Source organism: Neophocaena asiaeorientalis, unplaced genomic scaffold (genome assembly GCF_003031525.2).
Source record: "Neophocaena asiaeorientalis asiaeorientalis breed wild unplaced genomic scaffold, Neophocaena_asiaeorientalis_V1.1 scaffold108, whole genome shotgun sequence".
Taxonomy (NCBI): Eukaryota; Metazoa; Chordata; class Mammalia; order Artiodactyla; family Phocoenidae; genus Neophocaena; species Neophocaena asiaeorientalis.
Genome location: NW_020173770.1, coordinates 3,158,308 through 3,183,112, shown reverse-complemented (window position 1 = coordinate 3,183,112; position 24,805 = coordinate 3,158,308). Strand labels below are relative to the sequence as shown.

The 24,805-nt window shown below is 49.7% G+C and overlaps 1 protein-coding gene across 2 annotated transcripts in view; it reads left to right on the top strand.

The window, feature by feature from the left end:
• DOCK1 (dedicator of cytokinesis 1) overlaps window positions 1-24,805 on the top strand; it is a 463,294-nt gene that overhangs the window by 421,424 nt on the left and 17,065 nt on the right. For both annotated transcript variants that reach the window (XM_024751569.1, XM_024751568.1), the window contains exons 38-44: window positions 2,365-2,506; window positions 2,641-2,719; window positions 4,491-4,575; window positions 7,621-7,707; window positions 10,530-10,706; window positions 11,600-11,683; window positions 17,158-17,295. In XM_024751569.1, the coding sequence (XP_024607337.1) occupies window positions 2,365-2,506; window positions 2,641-2,719; window positions 4,491-4,575; window positions 7,621-7,707; window positions 10,530-10,706; window positions 11,600-11,683; window positions 17,158-17,295 (792 nt within the window). The remainder of the gene's footprint in view (window positions 1-2,364; window positions 2,507-2,640; window positions 2,720-4,490; window positions 4,576-7,620; window positions 7,708-10,529; window positions 10,707-11,599; window positions 11,684-17,157; window positions 17,296-24,805) is intronic.

Sequence of the window (24,805 nt, the reverse complement as noted above, 5' to 3'; positions counted from 1 at the left end):
TTCTGCCCTGCATACCGGTTCATCTGTACCATTTTGCAGGGTTCCACATACGTGCATTAATATACGATATTTGTTTTTCTCTTTCTGACTTACTTCACTCTGTATGACAGTCTCTAGAGCCATCCACGTCTCTAAAAATGACCCAATTTCGTTCCTTTTTATGGCTGAGTAATATTCCATTGTATATATGTACACATCTTCTTTATCCATTTGTCTGTTGATGGGCATTTAGGTTGCTTCCATGACCTGCCTATTGTAAATAGTGCTGCAATGAGCATTGGGGTGCATGTGTCTTTTTGAATTATGGTTTTCTCTGGGTACATGCCCAGGAGTGGGATTGCTGGGTTGTATGGTAGTTCTCTTTTTAGTTTTTTAAGGAGCCTCCATACTGTTCTCCATAGTGGCTGTGTCAATTTACATTCCCACCAACAGTGCAAGAGGGTTCGCTTTTGTCCACACCCTCTCCAGCATTTGTTGTTTGTAGATTCTCTGATGATGCCCATTCTAACTGGTTTGAGGTGATATCTCATTGTAGTTTTGATTTGCATTTCTCTAATAATTAGTGATGCTGAGCAGCTTTTCATGTGCCTCTTGGCCATCTGTATGTCTTCTTTGGAGAAATGTCTATTTAGTTCTTCTGCCCATTTTTGGATTGGGTTGTTTGTTTTTCTAATATTGAGCTGCATGAGCTGTTTATATATTTTGGAGATTAATCCTTTGTCTGTTGATTCATTTGCAAATATTTTCTCCCATTATGAGGGTTGTCTTTTTGTCTTGTTTATGGTTTCCTTTGCTGTGCAAAAGCATTGAAGTTTCCTTAGGTGTCATTTGTTTATTTTTGTCTTTATATCCATTACTCTAGGAGGTGGATCAAAAAAGGTCTTTTTTTCTTTTCTTTTCTTTTCTTTGCAATACATGGGCCTCTCACTGTTGTGACCTCTCCCATTGTGGAGCACAGGCTCCGGATGCGCAGGCTCAGCGGCCATGGCTCACGGGCCCAGCTGCTCCGCGGCATGTGGGATCTTCCTGGACCGGGGCACGAACCCATGTCCCCTGCATCGGCAGGCAGACTCTCAACCACTGCACCACCAGGGAAGCCCGATCAAAAAAGGTCTTGCTGTGATATATGTCAGAGTGTTCTTCCTGTGTTTTCCTCTAAGAGTTTTATAGTGTCTGGTCTTACATTTAGGTCTCTAATTCATTTTCAGTTTATTTTTGTGTATGCTGTTAGGGAGTGTTCTAATTTCATTCTTTTACGTGTAGCTGTCCAGTTTTCCCAGCACCACTTATTGAAGGGACTGTCTTTTCTCCATTGTATTCTAATCGTTTATCAGTTTTGTTTATCTTCTCAAAGAACCAGCTTTTCGTTTTATTGATCTTTGCTACTGTTTTCTTTGTTTCTATTTCATTTATTTCTGTGCTGATCTTGATGATTTATTTCCTTCTGCCCTGCATACCGGTTCATCTGTACCATTTTTCTAGGTTCCACATACGTGCATTAGTATACGATATTTATTTTCATTCTGTCTTCCAGGTCACTTATCCGTTCTTCTGCCTCAGTTATTCTGCTATTGATTCCTTCTCGTGTATTTTTTCATTTCAGTTATTGTATTGTTCATCTCGTTTGTAATTCTTCTAGGTCTTTGTTAAACATTTCTTGCATCTTCTCTGTCTTTGCCTCCGTTCTGTTTTCCAAGGTCCTGGATCATCTTCACTATCAGTATTCTGAATTCTTTTTCTGGAAGGTTGCCTATCTCCACTTCATTTAGTTGTTTTTCTGGGGTTTTATCTTGTTCCTTCATCTGGTACGTAGCCCTCTGCCTTTTCATCTTGTCTGTCTTTCTGTGAATGTGGTTTTTGTTCCACAGGCTGCAGGATGGTAGTTCTTCTTGCTTCTGCTGTCTGCCCTCTGGTGGATGAGGCTATCTCTCCCTTGAATTCTTTCTGGTAGGATGGAAACTACTTAATTAGGGCCTACCTGGGGTGCGGGGGGAGATGATATGGACACCATTCTCCTCCACTTGCCTTGGTGCCTTTACCCTGTCTGACCATTTCATGCCCACTAGTGTGTGGGCTTCAATCACTCACTTGGTTTCTCATGGTTTTGTAAATTGATTGCTACTGTTAAGACTGAAATGTACTTTCAGTAACATCATCTTTAGTGCTTCTTAAACAGTATTAACTTACCTGGCTTCTGTTCCTGTGTTCTTGATTAGTAAGATCACCACAATTACAAGCTGTTCTTCAATTCAGTGACATTTAAAAAAAAACTGTCAAGCCCGTCTTGAAGACCAGTGCCTTTATGTGTGAACTTTTCCTGGCCCTTCCCCTGGGGTGTTATTTAATGAATGTCATTGTTTCCAGGGGAAAGTTTTCATTTACCGTGGGAAGGAGTATGAACGCCGGGAAGATTTTGAAGCTCGGCTATTAACTCAGTTTCCAAATGCTGAGAAAATGAAGACAACATCTCCACCAGGCGACGATATTAAAAGCTCTGCTGGCCAATGTATCCTTTCAGACAGCCATGTCGGATATAAACTGATGGCGATGCCGTTTGTTTGGGTGGTTGGGTGTACGTGGGACCTTGCTCCTGGCTAATGACCACGCTGCCTTATGATCCTTAACCCCCTTGACCTTCAGATATTCAATGCTTCACAGTAAAGCCCAAACTCGATTTGCCCCCTAAGTTTCACAGGCCCGTGTCAGAGCAGATTGTAAGGTAACATTTTCCTTACCCAACATGAGGGTGGTGAGAGGCGTACACAGATCGCTTCTTCATAATTTCACGTCTCAGAGGGTGGATGTCAGCCTTTGATTAACTTTTCAGATGCTCTTTCTGTTTACTTCAAAAAGCAAGGGAAATTAGTCATGTTCAGCATCAAAGAAGGGGGAAGGAAGATGTGAACACATGTGGCCGGGAAGGTGCAAGGCTGTTCCTTATACCCATGATTGGGAGACAGGGAAAGTCAGGGGGAGAAAGGGGTACTCTGGGCTCCATTTGAGCCACCAGGTGAGAGACCCCCTGTAGACCTTTTCTCCAGGGCTCAGGCCCTGCCCCACACCACACAGATCTGTCTGTTTGCCTGTGGTGTGGCCTGAGCATTTGGATCCCAGAAGCCAGGAATAGGGATTCAGACATGTGCTCGTGATGGAGAACCAGGTGGGGGATGAGAAGAAGCCTTCACCTGTACAACAGGGTGATTACATAATATGGGATTTGGAGGTGGAATTTTTTTTGGTTTTTTTTGTTTGTTTGTTTTTTTGCGGTACGCAGGCCTCTCACTGTTGTGGCCTCTCCCATTGCGGAGCACAGTCTCCGGACGCGCAGGCTCAGCGGCCATGGCTCACGGGCCCAGCCGCTCCACGGCATGCGGGATCTTCCCAGACCGGGGCACGAACCCGTGTCCCCTGCATCGGCAGGTGGACTCTCAACCACTGTGCCACCAGGGAAGCCCCTGGAGGTGGATTTTAAAACTCACAGGCCAACTGTCCAAATTTGAGTGAGATTTTCTGCATCTACATTGAATTGCCCCTGACTTAGCAGTGGTGTAGAAACACCTACACTAGATGTCTCTTTAGATATGAAGAATTTTCTATTTGATCCATGTACTGGTGAAAAACAATTAACCTCTTTGATGGCCTAATAATGCTCAGGATCTGCTTATTTTATATCCTGAAGTTTGGTGGATTGGGTTCTTCTACAAAATTCACTACCATTTCTTTAACCTTTCATCAGCAAACATGGGAAATAAACCAGGACTTGGTTTATTGACGGATGATCGCTTTCATAAGGCTTAGACTTTAAGTTTTGCAACATTTTTTTCTCAGAGAGGCATTAAACACTAGTGAACTGTACTGTATGCTCAGATATTTCCCTTTGATGTGGGGTGCCCACCTGCGTTTCAGCGCAGGGGGGTAAGTGAGCCTCCCAGCCTGCCTCTGGGGTGTGCGTGAAACCCACCCCCTCCCCAGGGGAAGAAGATACAGTCTCCATCTTATGTATGCCACCCTTGGTGGTTGCCAAATCTGCCTTTTGTAGATCTGAAATTAAAGTATACAAGACCTTTTAAAAAATAAGACATATTTTTACCTTTTTAATAACTTATTAGATTAAATTATTTAATAAATTAATTGTTGAACTATGAATTCAAATTTTAAATAATAAACACATAAATGGAGAATGAAGGCCTTTTCCCCCTCTCCTTTGCTTCACCTTTTCTGTTTTTGCTGGTTTCACTCTTACTCAGCATCTCTTCTCCCTTGAGCATTGTCAGGGACAGAGAAGAGGCAAAAATTCAAGGTAATTCTTCCACCTGCCAACGTCTCTCTTCTGAGGCTGGCGGGGAAAGAAAGCCCAGCTGTCGCTCCAGGTCAAGGCTGGAGATGTTTTAAGGGATGCACTGACCTATAGGGAGACCGGATCCTGTGTCTAAAAGCAAATCGGCTGCTTTTCTGGTTAAATGTCTAATGATTTCTCTATCTCTGTACAGTTTTTACAGAGTAAACGAGGTCCAGCGATTTGAATATTCTCGTCCGATCCGCAAGGGAGAGAAAAACCCAGACAACGAATTTGCGGTAAAAAAAAAAAACCACCCCCAAACTCATGCCACGACTAACAAAACTGCGCATGGAAAAGTGTGTTCTCGAAGGCTCCCGCAGTGCAGGGTTGAATGCCTTTGTGTGTTATGTGCAGAGATCCTAGCATATTACCCATTCAAATTTAGTGAAATGACGACCATTTCACAGTTAGTATCACTAAGGTGCTTGAGATACTGTAAGAAGGTAACTAGTGCTTTGGAGCGTTTCCGTGCTCGGAGCACACTTGCTTCCCTCCTGCGTGTATCTGAGTCTTCCTCTGTGCCCTGGGTCCTGGAGCACGCGCTGGTGTCTCAGTTATAAATAAGCTCTCGGAGGTGCCGAGTGCTTACATGGCTCTCTGCAGGGGACAAGCAGTCAGGAGGTGAGCTGGGCTCACTACCCAGTGCCCACACCTGAACTTCACTGTGGCACAATACACCGGAACAGGGTCCCCGCGGGCACAGCTGAATAACAGGCCTCCTTGGATGTTGAGAAGCATCCCGGACCTCTACCCACGAGGTGCCAGCTAGAGCCTCCCCGGTTGTGACAACGAATCACGTGTTTCCACACATGGCTAAACATCTGTGCCTTGTTGAAGACACTGCATTAGAGTCATAGAAATGTTAACACAGATTCTTGCAACCTTTTAAAAACTATACATACAACTGCTTTAATGGATTCCATTTTGCAGAGGCATGAAATAAAGCATAGCGTTTTTATTTTTTAATTAATTTATTTTTTTGAAGTAGAAAAGAATCGCTTTATTGCTTTACCAGGCAAAGGGGGCCACAGGGGGCTAATGCCCTCAAAACTGTATGTTGAAAGCATAGTTTTATTTATTTATTTATTTTTAATGTTAACGTTTCTCTCTCCTCCTGCCCTGAAAAACCTCATCTGGAAATCCCTAGATAGGCCCATATTTCAAGGTGGAGATAGCCCCAAGGACCCCTGGCGGGGACCTTGTCTGCAGGTATCTGGGGGTGCAGGGGGTCAAAGTTGAATTAGCACCATGCTGCTGACCCAAAGGGAAGCTCAGAGCACTTTCAGCAAAGTTGCCTTCGACCCACCCTCCCTTCGAAGCTCTGTTTCCTATAATCTTTAGATCCCCACGGTGATGCCTGTGAGTCTCCAGTCACAACCCCTGAAAGGCCCTTCCCTTCCGTTCCCGAGCCCAGTTTCCTGTGTGTCAACTAGGATCTTGGAGTTGGGAAATTCTAAGGCTGTCCCCAGTTTCATCACTGGCTCTTTCAAAACCAAAACCCTGTTTCTTGGTTAGTGGGGCATCCTGAACCTGTTTGGTGACTCGTTTCACTGTGGCACCGTCTGCAGTGGTGAGAGAGGCAAGGCCTCACCTAAGACACCCACACCAGAGCTGGGCTTTCTGAGCCGTCTCTGTTCTGGTCCTCACAGCAATAACTCTGTCATTTCTGTAGCACCCTGGCTGCAGGATGGATGGGCGGTTCTTGAATTTCCCTCAGGCCTCTCACGTCTCGTGGCGATGTACGTTCTTATACGGTGTAGGAAGAGACACAAGGAGGTCAAGCAAACTGCCGACAGTTGCGCAGACATTTGAGGCAGAGCTAAGAATAACCATGGCTCCTGAACTCCGGAGCTGCGCTAAGCCTTAGAGGCTGGGCTCTTTCTAAATGGCCCAGAAATCCCCTAATGGCCCCGTTAGGTTCTCACACACAGATGAGGCTTTCAGAAGCCACGGGATTTAGTCCTTCACGTGCTTGACAAAGCCCCAGGCTTTCAGATAAGCGCAGGGGGTTTGGTGGTAATGGGAGGCCAGGCTGGGGCCTGCTGCAGGGAGCCTGGCTCCCAGGGCCTGGGTGCTGGGAAAGCTGCCCTGCCAGGCCAGCCCGGGAGGAGCTCAGAGCAGCTTGGTGCCTCCAAACCTGGCCACGCATGAAGTTCTGAAACCCAGAGCCGGCAAGGAGGAGGGAGCCAGAGACAGGGTCAACGTGGAACCTGCAGGCCCGTCCCCCGGGGGTGCTGGGGTTGGTAGGGAGCAGTGCAGCCTGCTGTTCCAGGCCGGTGCCTGAGCCAGCAGCCCCTGGGGCAGCCGGAGCCTTGACCTGTGTCCCTGGGGCCTCGGCCAGGTCCTTCCCCTCTCCCAGCCTGGAATCTGAGGTTTGGAGAAAATGCTTTCTACATGCCAGCCAGTTTTCTGGAAATGTTGACAATCCATTACGCCATCTGTTTATATCTGGATCACTATGGACAGACTCAGACTGCTCAGTGATTCTCTGTTACTGGGAGGTGTACCGGGCAAAGGCTGCTACCAGCTGGACACCCCGCCGTAGGAGGTGGGAGGAAAGGGTTACGGTTCACCCCTGCAGCGGAGTTCTGTGCAGCCATTAAAGAGGGCTGGAGTTACATTTCCTGGCCTTAACTACCCGCAGTATGTACTGTACCATTTTCGGAAGAATACATTTTCATTGAAAATATATACACACTTGTTAATGCTTAGTAGGAAACCTTGAACCCCAGATAGTAAAAGGTTAGGTTGTCATCTTTAGGTACTGAGTGATTTTTCTGCCTTCTATTTCCATGTCTTCATTTTCTGATGTAAATATATATGTTATGCCAAAAAAAGAAAAAAATTCGTCATTAAAATACTGACTGATTTTATTAGAATGTTGAGAGGTCACTTTTATGAAGCCCAGTCTTCCTCAAGGATTTGCATCTTCAAGTTTCTTTTGAACACTAAGTAAGGCTAACGTAAAGCTCGTTGGAGCTTTTCCAAAAATCTGTCCGCTCTGAGGGAACCTCCCTCGTGTGGATGTATATAATTCTCCCCTTCTGTTGTATTTTCTTGGCCAAATGCCAGGGAAACGGGCACCATTGGCCAGGGAACAGGGGGCCGCGGTGTCCTGTGTAACAGTCTGGCGGTTCAGCAGAGCATGGCCTGTGAGGTGTTCCCTGGGCGGCTGGTGACCTTGCCTCCCAGACCCTTGCAAATCCCCACAAGGACAGAAGCTGTCATCTACCTGCAACACCCTTCTCCTAACGAGTGTCCTGTGTGTGTTCCCTTTGCAGAATATGTGGATCGAAAGGACCATATACACAACTGCGTATAAATTGCCTGGCATTTTAAGGTGGTTTGAGGTCAAATCTGTTTTCATGGTAAGCACACCCCACAGGAGGAACTGCCCGTCACCCCCTCTTCTACGGTCTGACACGGCCTCTTCCCCGGGCGTGTCATCTGGTCACCGTGGCCGGCAGGCGTGCTTCAGACCCCACATCAGGCTTAACCCAGAATCACTCTCCCCGTCCACGAATACTGCGGTGGAAATGCCGTGTAATCACAACCTCCTCTAGCGTAGAAAGAAACCAGAGCTAAGATTTCATTTCTTTTTACAAAATATTTAAATCTAGTCTTCACTGTGCTGTTTTGACAGTTCTTTCTGTTACCGAAATGAAAAGTTTGACAAATTCCAATTTACATACGCTTTTGAAGATCTTTCTTCCTGATGGTTTTATTGCCATTTACATGACAAACAACTTGATTAATAGTACTTGCTCGTTTTCAAGTAAAAATAGCTTGAGAATATACCCCTCACCCACACTTTTTAAAGAAATAATGACCCGCATGTCGTTAGCTAAACTTTGCCTCGGTGATGAGCCATCGGACAGTTCCAGTCGCAGGAACCAGAGTTGGGCAGAAGGTTCTTACCGAATGTATAGCAGCAGCAGCGTGACAATTGCCAGTATAACAAGGTCTGATTGGAATACGTGTGCTTTGTCATGTGTCTCAGTGCCTTTGGTTTTCACCTGGCAGGATCTTAACCAGAGGGTTGGTACCCACTGTTCAGTTTACTGTGAGTCCCCTTGGAAACTCCTGCTTCTGCCCTAGGACGTGGCTGGCGCCTGTCTTCCCAGCCTTGTTTCCAGTCCTGACCCTCGTCCACGCCAGTTGAGCTCTGGCTGACCTCCCCCTGACCTCTAAGCTCAGTTGACCTGTCCCTGAGCATGCGTGTGGTCAGCCGCATCCCATCCCCATCTCCAGCGCCCCCTCCTCCTGCTCTGAAGCCCTAGGGCTCTGGGCCCCCCTCCCCACCCCCGGAGGGCGCCTCTACTTCCTGTGTCCCCAGAGACCCCACTCTGTCCCCCTCTAGCACCCAGGCAGGCCCTGACCTCTGGAAGGCTCAGGAGACGTGGCAGGTGGCAGAAATGCAAGCCTTCACTGGCACCATTCGGAGCTGGTGATGTACATGCGGGAGACCACAGGACAGGAGACCCTTCCCTAAACAGGCACCACTCCTATCCTCCTATGAGCCTCTTCCCATAAGCCGTTTGTAATCGGGGACTCCGTGAGCCAGCCCGGATGCGTGAGGACGGTGCTGAACAGCTCGAGGTGGCGAAGGCTGAGCCCTGATTTTCTGTAAGGATGTGGCTCTGCCACGGGCTATGCTTGCCCTTTTTAATGAACGAAGAAAGCTGGAGGCTCAATAATCCCGGGATGGCAGGACTGTAATGATCCCGCTGCCCACACCCCGGGCCCCGCCATCGCTGGAACAGACCAGCAGCTGACCCTCTTGGTTTGATAAAGCTAGGACACTGCTCTTTCTTGCGGCAAACGGGATCAGCGACAGGGAGTTAGCCATCAGTCAAAGTGGAGTTCTGCCCTGGAGAGTCCATTTGGCGAAGTTATGTGTCTGGGGTGGTGCATTCCAGGGTCTGATAAAGCCAGGTGTGGGGTGAAAACAAAGGCCCTAGGGTACGTGTTGTTTGGGGTGCACTTGCAACCAGGGGGCACCCTCAGCGGCCAGCACACGGTCGGCCACCTCTTTGCGTGTTACCTCCTCTCCATCAGGTCACCTCTCCGGCGGGTGCTCGCCAGTGATGACTGAGGGTGTCATTCTAGGGTCTCTCCGTTCTCTCAACATCTCTGCACCTCCAACCCCCGTCTCTCTACCTGTCAGACAATCCCCAGGGGCTGTAGAAGGAGAAAACAGGCTGCTCTGCTTTGCCATTTGCTAAAGACACCCTAGGGTCCCCGGCACAGATGGGGACCCGTCCCACTTCCCTTGGGGAAGGGAAGGATCAGGTTATCATGTGTTGTGGTCACCCTTGGGCGTGGCTCCGGGGCGCAGCCTAGGGTCTGTTAGAGCCAGGCCTGGTGGGAAGGTGGTGTTATTGTTTTAAACGCAGACGCATCCTCCTGGCACCTGCGGGCTGAGCCAGAGAGGATTGCGGGGCGGGGCCTCGCCAGGCCCTGCAGGGGCCCCCAGAGGAAGAAGGGCACTGGGTGTGGGCAGAGCTGCAGGAGCGGTGGCGAGGTGGGCCCATGCTGGCTCGCCCTGCCTCCTGCTCTGAGGGTCCTGCTGACCAGTGACGGGTTTGCAAGGGAGGCCCGTGAGGTCCAGCTGAAGTGGTGACCACCGGGCAGGGGGGGCTCTTCCTTCCTATAGGAGGGCGTGTGGCCTCCTGTGGAAACCACGGCAAGACCCCTCCCCCGCTTCCCTAACCAAGCAAGTCCAGGGACAAAGCGCCCAGACCTCCTGCCTCAGGGACAGGGAGAGATTGCTCAAAATTCCTTAAGACAAGCAACGAACAAGGCCATAGTTCAAAGGCTGCTTTGTGAGGCACGTAGACTGTGCTCAAGTGCCACTCAGGGCTGTGTTTCCCTGGGATGACCGGACGTGTGCATGCGCGCACACATTCCCCAGGACTCGGTGACCTTGCGTTGTGCCTTTGGAGTTTGCATGTGGGGACAGGTCTATGGAAACACATAAAGATCCTAAAATGCCCGGCTTCTCTCGGCTGGGTGATGAGGGACCTTTGCTCCATGAAGCCACTGGGAAGAAAAGTGCGTGGAGAGTAGGAAGCCTGCCCCACTCGGAGTGTGTGTCCTCTGGCGAGGAGCCAGAGGCATCAGCAGAGGCCCTGGCAGGACGGGGGCCGCGGCAGCTGGCCCGATGCCATTCCGTCCTCCACTTCCGCAGGTGGAGGTCAGCCCCCTGGAGAACGCCATCGAGACCATGCAGCTGGCGAACGACAAGATAAACTGCATGGTGCAACAGCACCTGGACGACCCCAGCCTCCCTGTCAGCCCCCTCTCCATGCTCCTGAACGGCATCGTGGACCCCGCCGTCATGGGAGGCTTTGCAAATTACGAAAAGGCAAGTGACACGCCAGCTTCCTCTTTCCAGCCCTGTCCTGGGACGGACTGTCTCCGAGCCCGGGCCCGGCCGGCCTGGGCATTGTCCCCTCATCTTCACCCCGCAGCGGGCTGTGCTAACGGAGCCCTAGAGAGTGACCCTCGTGACAGTCCAGAGGCCTGGGATCATTAAAGGCCAAAAGATACAGTTTCAGTGAAAGACAAAAGGCTTAGAATATTTAGAATAGATGGGAGTCTGGCGCAGTGGGGACAGCCACCTGGTCTCCCTGGAAGAGATCTCAGTGAGATCAGGCAGAAGCTGGAGATCGTGGGATGTGCTCTAGACAAGGGGTCTGCGCGACAGCCGCCGCCTGATTTTGTAAATTAAGTCTGGGACGTGGCCACGGCCATTCTCTTACTTGGTGTCTGTGGCCGTTTTCCTGATACAACGGTGGCAGAGTTGAGGCCCTTCACGGAAAAGGTTTGCTGCCCCCTGGCCTAGACGCAGTGGAAACTGAAGCAGAAGGGGCTCTGCCTGAAAGTGGGCTGTGAGGCGAAACTGCCCTGGACACTGGAGAGGTGAAGCTCTGTTCCAGCTCCCGTCAGCTGTAGGGCGGACCCGGCATGGGGGTCAGGGGCACGAGGGCAGCTGGGGAGCTGCCTCCCAGCGAAGTGAGTGACCCGGGTCAGCTGTGGCTTTGCTGGGCTCCGTGGACGGGGCGCCACAGTGAGTGGACAAAGTCCATTCATTGTGCTGACCTTACTGGATGTTTTGCTGGGGTAGGGTCCAACCCTGGGGGGAATGAGCTGGGTGATGACCGGGGTGTGCGTCTGTTTCACACACAGCTCTCTCCCCAGGCCTGGTGTACAGAAACGTGTGTTGGTGTCCTAAGTGTCTCTCCCTGTCTCCACCAGGCCTTCTTTACAGAGCGGTACCTGCAGGAGCACCCCGAGGCCCACGAAAAGATCGAGAAGCTCAAGGACCTGATTGCGTGGCAGGTAACTGTCCAGCGGCAGCTGCAGGGCCCGAGGCGGGGAAAGGGGAGTCTGGGACCAGATCCACCAGGGCCACCTTGGCACACCTGCCAGCCGCCACGGAGGACCCTGGACCTCAGCCAGAGCACCCGTGACCATGTTTGTCCCGGATAAACCCGTTCACCACTGCCGTGATTAACTCGACCCCTGGCTGTAGTCATGCATTTGAACACCTAGAAAGTTCTGTCTTGCAAATGAGCCTGGTCTGTTCCCTCCCCTCGGTCAGTGCAGTGCCTGCTGCGAAATCTTTGCCTGGTATCGACAGAAGGGAACATCACGGGCAAGGTCAGGAAACAGTGATGCCCTAGAGACCGTGGCTCCAGCCTGTCCTGGGAGGGCGCTCGAGCCGATGCCATCGGCGTGAGAGGTGGGGATGGGAAACCACTGAGCACCCACCCTCCTGTTCCCCGTGCTGGTGGTCAGGGTTGGGGGAAGGGGTCCTCATTTGTGTTTCCGCAGCTGTAATTCTGCATAATTGGCTTTTCTGCTTGTGCTCCTGAGGCCTTCTGAGTCTTTCCTTAGCGGGACATGGTCTGGAAAGTCTGGGCAGCCCTGGTGTCCTGGGCTCCACTGGAAGTTCCCTTTTCATGTGTCTGGGCTTCTGGAGCTTTCATGAGCCTGGAGGCGGAGGGGACGTCCAGACCCAGTTCCCGTGGGAGCTCTGCCTACTTGCTCTGGACTTCGGACAGCTTGCTTCTTTAAGCTTCCTTTTCTCACGTGGGAGGCAAGGAGGACGCTGCTCATCTACACCCCACACGCCAGGCTGGGGGAAGAGGGCTGAGGAAGGCAGAGGCCAGGGTCTCCCTGTGCCTGGGCGGCATCCCACCCTAGCCCCGGGGGTCCCAGGCTGTGACCAGTGCTCTGTGGCCGCTTTGCTCCCGGCCTCCCTGGAGCCTCACCAGCCTCCCTTGGAGCCTCACCGTCCTGGCTTCGTCATCAGCACATGGGCTGTGTGACCTGTTAGGGTGGAGCGGGGCTGAGTTTTGGTTTCAAGCCTAGTTACAAGTATTTATTTTATATCTATAAAATATATATGGGTATTGCTGTGATAAAATTTATGTAACATCAAATTTACCACCTTAGTCATCTTTACGTGCACAGTCCAGTGGCATCAAGTATGTTCCCGTCGTTGTGCAGCCATCACCACCATCCATCTCCAGAACGTTTTCATCCTGCAAAACCACTGTGTACCCGATAAACAATAACTCTCCATCCTCCCCACCCCTGGAAACCACCGTCCTACTTTCTGTCTCTATGAACTTGATTATTCTAGGGACCTCATATAAGTGGAATCATACACTGTCCTTTTGTGACGGGCTTATTCCACGTAGCGTAATGTTTTTAAGGTTCATCTGTGTTGTAACATGTGTCAGAATTTCGTTCCTTCTTAAGGCTGAATAGTATTCCACTGTCTGCGTAGACCACTTTTTACTTATCTGTTCATTCGCTGATGGACACTTGGGTTGCGTCCACTTTTGCTATTGTAAATGATGTTATAATGAACGTGGGTGTACAAGTATCTGTTCTCTTTCCTGCCTTCACTTCTTTTGGGTATATACCCAGAAGTGGACTGTTGGATCATATAAGTCTATTTTTAATTTTTTGAGGAAGGACTATATCGTTCTCCACGGCAGTTGCACTATTTTCCATCCCCACCAATAGTCATGCACGATGGTTCCGCCTCATCGTCAACATTTGTTATTTTTTGGTTTTCTTTTTGTTTGTTTTATAGCCGCCATCCTAATGGGTGTGACTTTGCCACACATCCGTAGGCATATTTGATATCAATTTGCCTTGGAATTCTTCTGTGACAAGACACCCTGGGAGCTGAATTTAAGGGAACTTTTTGGCCATGATGGTTTCTTTGCACAAGATGTAAGCCTCAGGTAGGCAGTCTCCCTCTGTTACTAAAAAAGAGGGAGAGAATTTAAAGGTCTGAATGATTCCATTTTAGATGTTGTAAAAACCAAAGGGTACAAAATTCAAAACTCCACTGAAGGCTATATAAAACCATTGCTACACAAAAACTAGTTTGGTCTGCAAAAGTCTTGTTTTCTCTGCAAAAGTTTTTTTTTTTTTTTTTTTTTTTTTTTTTTACTGTAAGCTGATACAGAAAATTGGATTTTAAGAGTTTCAAGCCCTACAGAGGAAAATAATTTGTTCCCCAGAGAGAACTTTATGTCAGCACTATGTCATCACCCCTAATAAGTATATTAAAGGATGAATTTTAAAGTAGCTCACAGGAAAGTCGGGAAAAAAAAAATCTGGTTTCTAGCCACTTCATTAAATCAAAGAGTGATGAAAAATACATATTCAAAACATTACCTGTGATCTTGCTTTCATTTGCAAATGTTTTGAAGACTCATCTTTTAATATCAGTAATTGAGTCATACGCTCATTAAAAATAAGAAGTTTGGGGTTATCGGAATGCTTTCTTCTGGTTTTGTGTTAATTTATTTGGTTTGGTTTTTTTCCTGAAAACTCCATCAGGGCAAAGTGAGGTTTTCCTCCTGGGAATCCCAAGGGTTCATTGGCAGGGTTTCCATCACTGATGCCTAAAATCATTTGTGAAGGCTGGTTATTAAGTCCCAGGCAGCTCCTGGCTCTGCTGTTGCCGTTGCTGAAACAGAGGATGCTGACCCCCTCGCAGGCAGGAGCTGGGGTCGGGTGCAGGCTGCCTGGGGCCTCTTCTAGGTTTGCGGCTGTGTGACACCAGGTCAGCAGTGAGCGCCAGCCCCTTCCTCGAAGGCACAGCTCCATCTTTCCTCACACGCAGCTGTCTTGTTGGGCATCCCTGCTGTGTGTCCAAAGATGAATCCATGTAGACTCATATAAAACCACTGCGGTGAATGCATATTTCTCTTTTTTTTTTAATTTATTTTATTCATTATTTTTAGCTATGTTGGGTCTTTGTTGCTGCACATGGGCGTTCTCTAGTTGCAGCAAGCGGGGGCTACTCTTAGTTGCGGTGCACGGGCTTCTCATCGTGGTAGTTTCTCTTGTTGCGGAGCACGGGCTCTAGGCATACGGGCTTCAGTAATTGCAGAACACGGGCTCCGGTAGTTGTGGCACGCGGGCTCAGTAGTTGTGGCACACGGGCTCAGTTGCTTCGCAGCATGTGGGATCTTCCCGGACCAGGGCTCGAACCCGTGTCCCCTGCATTGGCAGGTGGATTCTTAACCACTGCGCCACCAGGGAAGCCCCATATTTCTCTTTTGAAATGCACAGAGATGAAAGACCAAACCCATTCATCATCCCCAGCCGATGACAGTCGTACCGATGTCGCCAGTGGTGGCGCTCCTGGAACACTTAGCAGTGCTTCCAAATGTTCTTTGCCGCCGGCAGGCCATGAATCCATGTAGGAGACACACAGGAGCAGACTTCAAATACAGCACCGCCATTTAGAAGGGTGTCTTTTGAGAGCAGGCTGCATGCTCTCTTTGAACAACTAGAGGTGTGACTTTGGGGAAGTCCTCCCCCGTCTCTGGGCTCTGGGAAACTCTTTAGATGTGCAGCCTCCTGGGATCCACTCTAGACCAAATCAGGGCTCCGGGGGTGGGATTCAGGAAGCTGCCTAAGAGGTTTTGACGCTCAGCTTGGTTGGAATCCAAAGACCATTCCAGGCCTCAGTCCATGGCTTCTGTCTGTGTACTAAGCACCTCATATGTTGGAGGGTTTGCACAAAGCATCTTTTTATTCATAGCTTAAGTTCAGCCCCGAGCAGACATAGAACAAGGGCCAGATCCCACCCTTCTTTTAGAAGGTTATATCTGACCAATGTCAGGGACCTGTTGAGGGGATACATTTCATACCCCATAAATTTCACCTGCCAGATCACCGTTCATTCAGTCCCAAGACCTGAACCAAAGGGTCTTAACTTTAGTCCAGCAAGTAGCTTCTTTGATGTCAAGAATCTGGCCAATGAAGAGTTTTATCAAACCAACAACAAAAAAGAAAAGCAGAAATGATTGGACCACGCTTTTATACATTTGAGAGAGGGCCATTTTACAAGATGCTTTCAGGATCTAGAGTGGCTGTGCTTTAACCTTGAGACAGCACCCCGATGTTGTCTTCACGCCCAGATAGCCACAACACGTTGACCACCCCACCAAAAGTTGTCTGCAGCCTGCCTTTGCCGACCCCCCAGGAAGCAAAAGGATTTCTGTGAGCATTTTCTTCTGTTGAACCTGAACAAGCTGCAGCTAGCCCCTGGAGGCTGCCATCTGCAAGAGTAATTCGTATGGAATAGTAAAACGTCCCATCTAGTTTGAAAGCTTAGCTGCGTGCTGTCCTGTTGGTGATAGCCGTTCGGAAAGGGGTGCCTGGCGTGTACCTTTAAGCCCAACTGTCAGCCAGACACACTTTGTGCCAGGGCAGCTCGAGAGCAGGCTGGGTGGTGTAAACACAGGGGAGCGCTCACTTATTCCGTCCTTTCCTGGAGCACCACGAGAGGCACCAGCTGCGTGCTATAAATGGCAACCAAATACATTTTATGCCTTGATTCATCTTGATAAGATTTCTTGAATTTGTTCACATGAAATTCAATTGTGTACTTATTATCCTTCTTACTAATAAATCTGCTCATTTAGATTGGTGTTCTGTCATATTAAGAAAATCTGTTTTTAATCAGTATTTTGATTTAATTGTAAATTATTAAGAGGAAGCCTCTTAGCTTGATTGCATTGAAGAGCATCTACCTCCCGGTCTGAGCCTCAGGGGAAGCAGAAGCCAGGGGAAGAAAGGAGGCTTTCTCACACCCACCCCCAACGGCTGTGACTCCGGAGGGTCTCTGGGGCTGGGGAATGAAAATGTCTCTACGACGCTTTTAAAGGTCAGCTGTATCTCCACGCTCCGATGTGAAGTCTTGGCATGGATGTTTGTGACAGCAGTGTTGGCAGAGACATGATTCTTTTTAGTTTTAAGGAAGAATAAATTTGGGTTTCCTTTCCAAATAAGAACATCCTTCAGGACTGTAGATCATGTATTATTAGGTTTTTACATTTTGGAATAGGGTTCTCACTTGCCTGTAGAGGCAATATTCTTAGCGAAAAAAATCTTTGTACTGTGACTTGGCCCTTTGCTAACAGATCAAGTCATAGCTAAACAAATCCAAAACGCAGCCCTTCCCGAATTCGAGTGGAAAGAAAGCACGGAGAAGTCTATTCTGGGGTTGATGGTCAAATGTGAGTCAGGCAAAGTAACGGAGCAGCCGTGTGCTGCGTACCGCACTAGTCGTGTCCGACTTAAAACACAAATGCTTGTCATTTACACATTTTGGTCTGGGGGAGTAACCTGCCTGATGATGAATCTAATCAGCCGGTTTGACTGGGAAACCAAAGCAGATGCATTTTGCACGTTGCCACTTTCTGCCTGGTGTGCATTTCTCTCCCTAGACCACTAAGCAAGAAATAAGGAACGTCAACCTGTATGTCTTTCAGATTCCATTTTTGGCCGAAGGGATCAGGATTCATGGAGACAAAGTCACAGAAGCACTACGGCCATTTCATGAGAGAATGGAAGCCTGTTTCAAACAGTTAAAGGAAAAAGTGGAGAAGCAGTACGGAGTCCGGACCATGGTAAGTGGCTGGCGCGGCAGAGGGGAGGGAGCGTGTCTCTGTGTCACACTGTCCGACTGTGACGGGCTCACAGGGCCGAGTACTTGAGTTGTGTACGTGACGCCTGCTTAGGAAGTGAGATAAGGAACCTCCGCCCCTTCATCATTTCACGTGCCAGCAAACTAGGCACCACCTCTCGCCAACTGGAAATGTCAGGGTGTAAACGTTCCTGAATTTGCTTGATCACCAAATACCCCGCTTATGGCTGTGAACACAAGCTCCCCATCGTGTGTGGAGCGACAGAAAGATCTCATAGATCCGTGCGACGACGCAGGCTGGTTCACAGAGACCGCACCTCCAGTAACACGACACGCACGAAGGGTTAAATAACACACAGCGAAACAGCACTCACCATGTCCCAAAGCCGAGGTAGAGCCTGTGCCCAGGTCAAGGTCAGAGTCACTGAGGGGAGCAGTGGACTGCTGAGGTCTGAAGCTGTTACCTATTGGAGGAAGGGGTCACTGATCTAGGCCAAGGGTAAGTTGCAGGAGACGAGCGGGACGCTGGCTGGAGGGAGGACTCACTTAGCAAAGGCTGAAGGCAGGGATCTGAATGGCAGAGGCCAGGGGCCGGCGCAGACACAGCCATGCCTTGGACAGAAGACAGATTGTAAGGAGGAGCTGGGAAGGTGACCAGCCCCCCAGAGCCTGGAATGCCAGGATGTTCCGGGGTGAAGGATAGACCTGAGCTTTTTTTTTTTTTTAACATCCTTATTGGAGCATAATTACTTTAAGCTGGGACAAAGTGAGAGTGGGATGGACACATATACACTACGAAATGTAAAATAGATAGCTAGTGGGAAGCAGCCGCGTAGCACAGGGAGATCAGACCTGGGCTTTTGCTAAGAGCTGGTGGAAGGTCTCCTAACCAGGGCTGAGACCAGGAGCATGGTAAAAAAGTGGCTAGGCATTTTTATGGATGCAAAATACCTGACAGCTTAAGCCTTATGGTGGGCTTGAGGCAGTCTTCATGAGCCATGCCTTAGCAGCTCCGGGGGCAGGGCCAGACACCTCACATCAGAGCACCCCCGTGGCGCCGTTCAGAGCATCACTTCCACCCTTACTCAGGGTCTCTGGGAGCCTTGGTGAGTCCTAGCCTTGACGGCTTGTGGACTCGGGAAACGTCTGGCCTAGCAGATGGCTTGAGGCCCCCTTTCTCCATTGTCCGGGGGTGAGCATCAGTGTCGCAAAAAGAGGCAGCGAGACCTCTTCTGGTCTGCTGGAATCCCACGCCCGCTGGCGTGGAGGGGGTGTATGCGAGCAGGTCTTCTGTTATCCTGCAAAGGGAAGGCGGGCTGCAGGAGTTACTCCGCCTCTCCTAACACAAGATGCTCTACCTCCTAAAGAATCAGGTGTCCAACCAGGTGCGCCATTTTGGTTTCTTTTCTGACCCAGCTCCATCTTTCTGCCGTTCTCTAAAGTTCTCTGCTGTTCCCTGTTGAGCTGGCTTCTTTTTGTTCACCCGTTTATCTCACTTAGCAAACACTAATTTAGTGCTTACCATGTGCCAGGGACCTTTCCGAGGTTTTTAACAATTATGAACTTCTTAGGTTCCTGCAACACGAGGAAGGAGACACTGCGTGCATCCCCATTTTGTACATGGGGCAACAGGAACATGGGAAGGTTCACTAGCCCGAGCTCACACGAGTAAGTGGCAGAGCTCTTCTTCTCTTGCCTTTGCGGTTGGAGACATGTAGGAGAGCCAGACCACCCCTGAGAGGGGTTATGCTCTATGCTCTCCCACCCTCCCCAGCCCTGCCGGCCATGCCTGGGCCCCAGAGCCTCCGAGCCCAGCACCCTGGTGCTCATCAAATGAGGTGCCTTTGGCCTTGACCACGGCAGAGCATGAGGCTGACCAAGCCAAGAGTAACACAACCGCCGGGCTCTGGTCTGAAGACTCAGCAGGCAGGAATCTGGGACCGTCAGCCCAGCAGGAACTGCGACAGGTGAGCAGGCTTAGAAATCAGGACCACGCTGGAGGAGCCTTCACTGCAAGTCAGAATCCTCGAGCTGTGTCTCATCCCTCTGGAGCTCGTGACTCATTACGATCAGCGTCAAGCGGCCAGAAGAGTTTCCAAGTACATCACGGTGCACCGCTTTCAAAGTCTGATGCCACTTTTAATTCTTTCTGAGAAATAAACACTTGTGAAATCTCCAGGTTTTCTTACTAAGTGAAAAGCTTTCTCTTTGATCAATCATTTCATGTGTATTTCAGGAGGACAGAAATCTGGCTCTCCAGACGTCCTTCATACCCCTTTCTCTGCTGTGATTCATGAGTTCTCTGCCGGCTGTGCTTGCTCACGGGGGAGGAGGGAAGAAGGGCAGGGCGGTTGTGTAGGCAGTGGGACGTCCTCGGCCCGTGGTGATGAGCCATTTGCGCCGCAGTCTGAGACGGCATCTTCTCCGCCGAGGTCCCACCCCGAGGCAGGGGCAGCCAAGGCATCTCCACCGCCACCCCCCAGCCAGGGGTTGACCAGGCTTATTGGGAATGAAGTTGGGGACAGAATTAAGGATGCATTTTCCACCCGTGGATGCTTTGTCCCCTGGAGCTGCTTCCCTGAGTCCACCTCCATCCTGGGACCCCAAAGGCAGGCTCTGCGGCCAGCCTCCCTTGAGCAGACAAAAGGTCAGGCAGATACCCTGTCATCCTCTGAAAAATGTGATAAAACGCCGTCTGGAATGAGGCTTTCCCGTCTTACCTACTTGGAGAACTTTCAAGCTCCTCAGAATACTTTCAAAAGCAATACAGTATCATCCTGTTTTTAAAAAGATGGATTTAAAAGTAAAATCCCCAGGGCTTCCCTGGTGGCGCAGTGGTTGGGAATCCGCCTGCCCATGTGGGGGACACGGGTTCGAGCCCTGGTCCAGGAAGATCCCACATGCCACGGAGCAGCTAAGCCCGTCACCACAGCTACTGAGCCTGCGCTCTAGAGCCTGCGAACCACAGCTGCTGAGGCCGCGTGCCACAACTACTGAAGCCTGGACGCCTAGAGCCCATGCTCCGCGACAAGAGAAGCCACCGCAGTGAGAAGCCCATACACCGCAACGAAGAGCAGCCCCCGCTCGCCACAACTAGAGAAAGCCCGGGCACGGCAACGAAGACCCAACGCAGCCAAAAAATAAAATAAACAAAATTTTAAAAAATAAAATAAAAATAAAAACCCATAGAAAGGACATAAACCATTTTGTCAGTTTTTCTGGGTCAGCCTAAGCCATAGAAAGGGAAGACTTGGACACCCTCTGACTCCTAATCCACCGGCGGCTCCATGGGACACCCCCGGCCCGCTCAGCTTTGGCCTTCATTCAGACAGTCCTGGGCTCTAAGGTGCCACCGCTCCCCGGATGAAAGCACAGGAGCCTGGCCTCCTCCGTATACTTAGATAGTGAAGAGTGCAGACCCAGGGTCCCCAGAGAAGAGGCCACGAGCACCAGCCACGTTCAGCACTGGTCCCCAGCTCCTGGGGAGAGGGCTGGAGTGAGTCTGTGCTTCAGGCCGTGGTAACAACGGCGAGGGCAACGGAGGCTGCGGTTCAGAGCGTGGCCCGCCCTACGCGCGTCACCTGCGTCATTTCAGCTCATCCTCGCCGGCCTCTCAAGGTGGCATGATTATTCCCTACATGCTCAGGAGGAAGCTGAAGCCCAGAGCAGTTCCGTGTTTTATGCCAGGTCATCTAGTCCGTGCCAGAGCCAACATTCCCGCCTAACTCTCACCACCCCCCAGCCACTGCCCGCCCCGCTGCAGTGACAGAGACGTCCCCTCTCTCCAAGTGTCCTAGCGCTGGAGCTACCCCATCAGGGCTGGGAGAGACCAGCTGCTTCAGATGAAAAAACAAAAGCCCTGGATCCTCCATTTCTAGAGGCTCTGCTTGGTCAAGAAGGAATTGGGAGGTGAATGGCCCTGGAGGACCCAGGGCCACACCCAGTGGCTGCCCTGCTGACGTGGGACCCAGACTGGCTTCTGTCCCTCCTCTGCCAGAGCCGGCTCCTGCCGTGCCCCTTCCTTTGTTCTTCCCAATCCGTGCTTGTGCATCCCGACCAAGACTCAAGGCTGCCTCTCGGGGCAAATCACCAGCCCTCTGTGGTTGCAGGTTGGACGCTCACGGCTGCTTCCTGGGTCTTCCCACGAGCTGGATGAGGTCATCCTGTGGCCACTTGCACCTCTTGGTCCCTGGCCGGCTCCCTCCTGTGCACCCCCTCCCTCAGCGCTGGCTGCCGTGAAGATCATTTCATCAGAGAAATGGAAACCGTCATGCTGGGCGCTCTTAGGAATGGGGGCTCACGGCACCCAGATGCCAGGTGGGTCGTGTTTCTTCTCCGCCGTAAGCAGAGCTGCATTTCCTGGAAGGCTGCGTCTCCACGTACCCAGAAGATGATGGACAACGGAGGCAGCATCTGCGAAGCCAGAAAAATCACCCGAGCACGAGGTTGATGGCTGTCTTCTCCTCTGCCCGTCACCTGGACCCAGAGAGGACGGGGTTGAAGTCAAGCTGAGGAGGTTGCCGGGGAGAAGTGGGAGGGCAGCCCCTCGCGGGTCACGAGGTGGTTTGAGCAGGTGGGTGCTCAGAAAGACAGTCCCCAACTTCCGGGACACTGATCCCCGCCTCTGAGCCATCCTCAGAAGCTGCTGCTGTGGAAGAACTGGCAGTGGGGAGCCTGGGGTTTGAAAGGCAGTGGCCGCGAACGGGTCTCACTCAGAGCATCAAAAGGGTCAGAGTCCCACAGGGATGCCAGAGAGAGAGCGGTAGCCGAGCTGGGCACGGTGGTACCAGGGCTAGCAGATGGGGCGGTCAGGACGCACCTAGAGTAGCAGGCAGGACTCTTCCTGGGGAGGGTCAGGAACGGAGGGACCCAGAACAGGCTCCCGGGGCTCAGCCGCAAGGCTGGGCGAGAGGAGCACTTCTGGCTTTGGATTGCCGTCTGAACGTGTGGAAGAAAGGGAAAGTACTGAATGGGAGAAAGTATCTGCAAATGATAGGACTGCCAAGGGGTTAGTGTCCACCATATATAAACAGCCTACGTGACTCAACATAAAAACAAGCGACGCGGTTAAAAAGATGGCAGAGGCCTCAGTAGACATCTTCCAAAGAGGACATGCAGATGGCCAAGAGGCACATAAAAAGATGCTGGACATCGCTAATCAGCGGGGAAATGCAAATCAAAACCACAGCGAGATCGCACCTCACACCTGTCAGAACGGCTGTCATCGCAACGAACACAAATGGCAAATGTTGGCGAGGGTGTGGAGAAAAGGGAAGCCTTGTGCACTGTTTATGGGAATGTAAGTCGGTGCAGCCAGTGTGGAAAACAGTATGGAGGTTTCTCAGAAAACTCAAAGTAGAACTACCCTATGACCCAGCAATCCCACTCATGGATATATATCTGGAAAAACCAAAAACAGTAATTCAAAAAGATACATATACCCCAGTGTTCATAGCAGCATTATTTACACTTGCCACGATGTGGAAGCAACCTAAGAAGATATGATATATAGATATATGAATACCACTCAGACATAAGAAAAGAATAAAGTGTTACCAGTTTGCAGCAAAATGGATGGACTTGGAGGGTATTATGCTCAGTCAAATAAGTCAGAGAAAGATAAACACTGGATGATATCACGTATATGTGAAATCCAAAACTACAACAAACCAATGAATATAACAGAAAAGAAGCAGACTTACAGATACAGAGAACAAACTAGTGGTTACCAGTGGGGAGAGGGAGAGGGGAGGGACACTATAGGTACATATACATATGTTCCCATATCTCTTCCCTCTTGCGTCTCCCTCCCTCCCACCCTCCCTGTCCCACCCCTCTAGGTGGTCACAGAGCACCGAGCTGATCTCCCTGTGCTATGCGGCTGCTTCCCGCTAGCTATCTGTTTTACATTTGGTAGTGTATATATGTCCATGCCTCTCTCTCGCTTTGTCACAGAAATGGCTGAGAAGAGGATATTGTAGACTGAGTTTCTAGAAACATTTTTACAATTTGGGTTAATCTGCAAGTCACCACTTCCTTTTAAGTTTTCCTTATAAAAGCCAATTAATGACAATGGCTGTCTCCCTGGAGATGGGCCACGGCACCATCATTGGTGCTAAACCCAAGACGGACCAGACCCTCTGTGCTGGCAGATTTCAGCTGCATGTTGAGCCAGTGATCAGTAAACTATGGCCTGACACCTGTTCTTGTAAATAAAGTTTTATTGGAACACAGCTGTGCTCACTTACTTCTGTACTGTTCATGACTCTTTTCATGCTTGGGACAGAGACCTTATGGCCCACAAGCCTAAAATACTTACTATCTGACCCTTTGTAGAAAACAGTTACCAGCTTCTGCTTTACACTGTTCTTCAGCAATTTTGAACCTTTTACTATTTTTAAAATTTTTATTTTATTGAAGTGTAGTTGATTTACAACGTTGTCTTAATTTCTACTGTACAGCAAGATGATTCAGTTGTTGTGTTAGTTTCTGGTGTACATCAAAGTGATTCAGTTATACTTTTAAATACATTCTTTTTCATATTCTTTTCCATTATAGTTCATCACAGGATGTTGAATATAGTTCCCTGCGCCCTACAGTAGGACCGTGTTGTTTATCCATTCCGTATGTAATAGATTGCATCTGCTAATCACAAACTCACAGTCCATCCCTCCTTTTCCCCTTGGCAACCACAAATCTGTTGAACCTTTTACTCTTGAAGAGATAGTGTACAGATCAAATAGTATTTCATGGACAAAACAAATATTTAAGAAACAGACCGTCTTTTCAATGGTGTTGTACAATCTGTAATCACCCGTGGTCCCGGGCAGGTCTTCTATAGGTGATGGGCTGAATGAAACACCAGCTTTGGTGGAGTGGGGATGGGCTTTAGGGAGGTTGAAGCCACACCGAGAGGGAATGCCCTACAGGAATTTGGTTTCCACATCCTCAGGTTAAAGAAAGGAGCTTCTGCTGCAGCTGCCATCCCAGATGTGCCAACATCTGGCTCGGGGTGCAGATACACTAGCATTTTGTAGCTAATTAGGTGTTGACATGTGCTGTATTTCAGTGACACTTATTTTGTTAATGTACAATAGTATGACATGACAAAGAGACGATGGGAAACTCTGTCCAGAGACCGTTCTTCTGTAGAATGCATCGCTGGTCCACTTTCTGGTGAGGAGGAGTTTTAGCAACGCCAGCCATGGATCCATCTAATCCATTGTACCAGTCGCTGGCAGGGGAGGAAATCCACCTTTAATTAAGCAGCAGGTGCGTCCTATTTTAGTCTAGAGAAGTTCAGTCCTTATGCGTCCATATACTTTAGTGATCTTCTTGGTTTGTCACCATGCAGAGATACAAAGTTCATCTAAAGATCCTGTAAAATTCTTTCACATTCTAGATATTTTTCTACAAGTTAAATTTTCTGATCAGTACATTGTACTATGACTCTGGAACAAGTTGATGCCTTGTGGTCTTGGTAGAGAAAACTG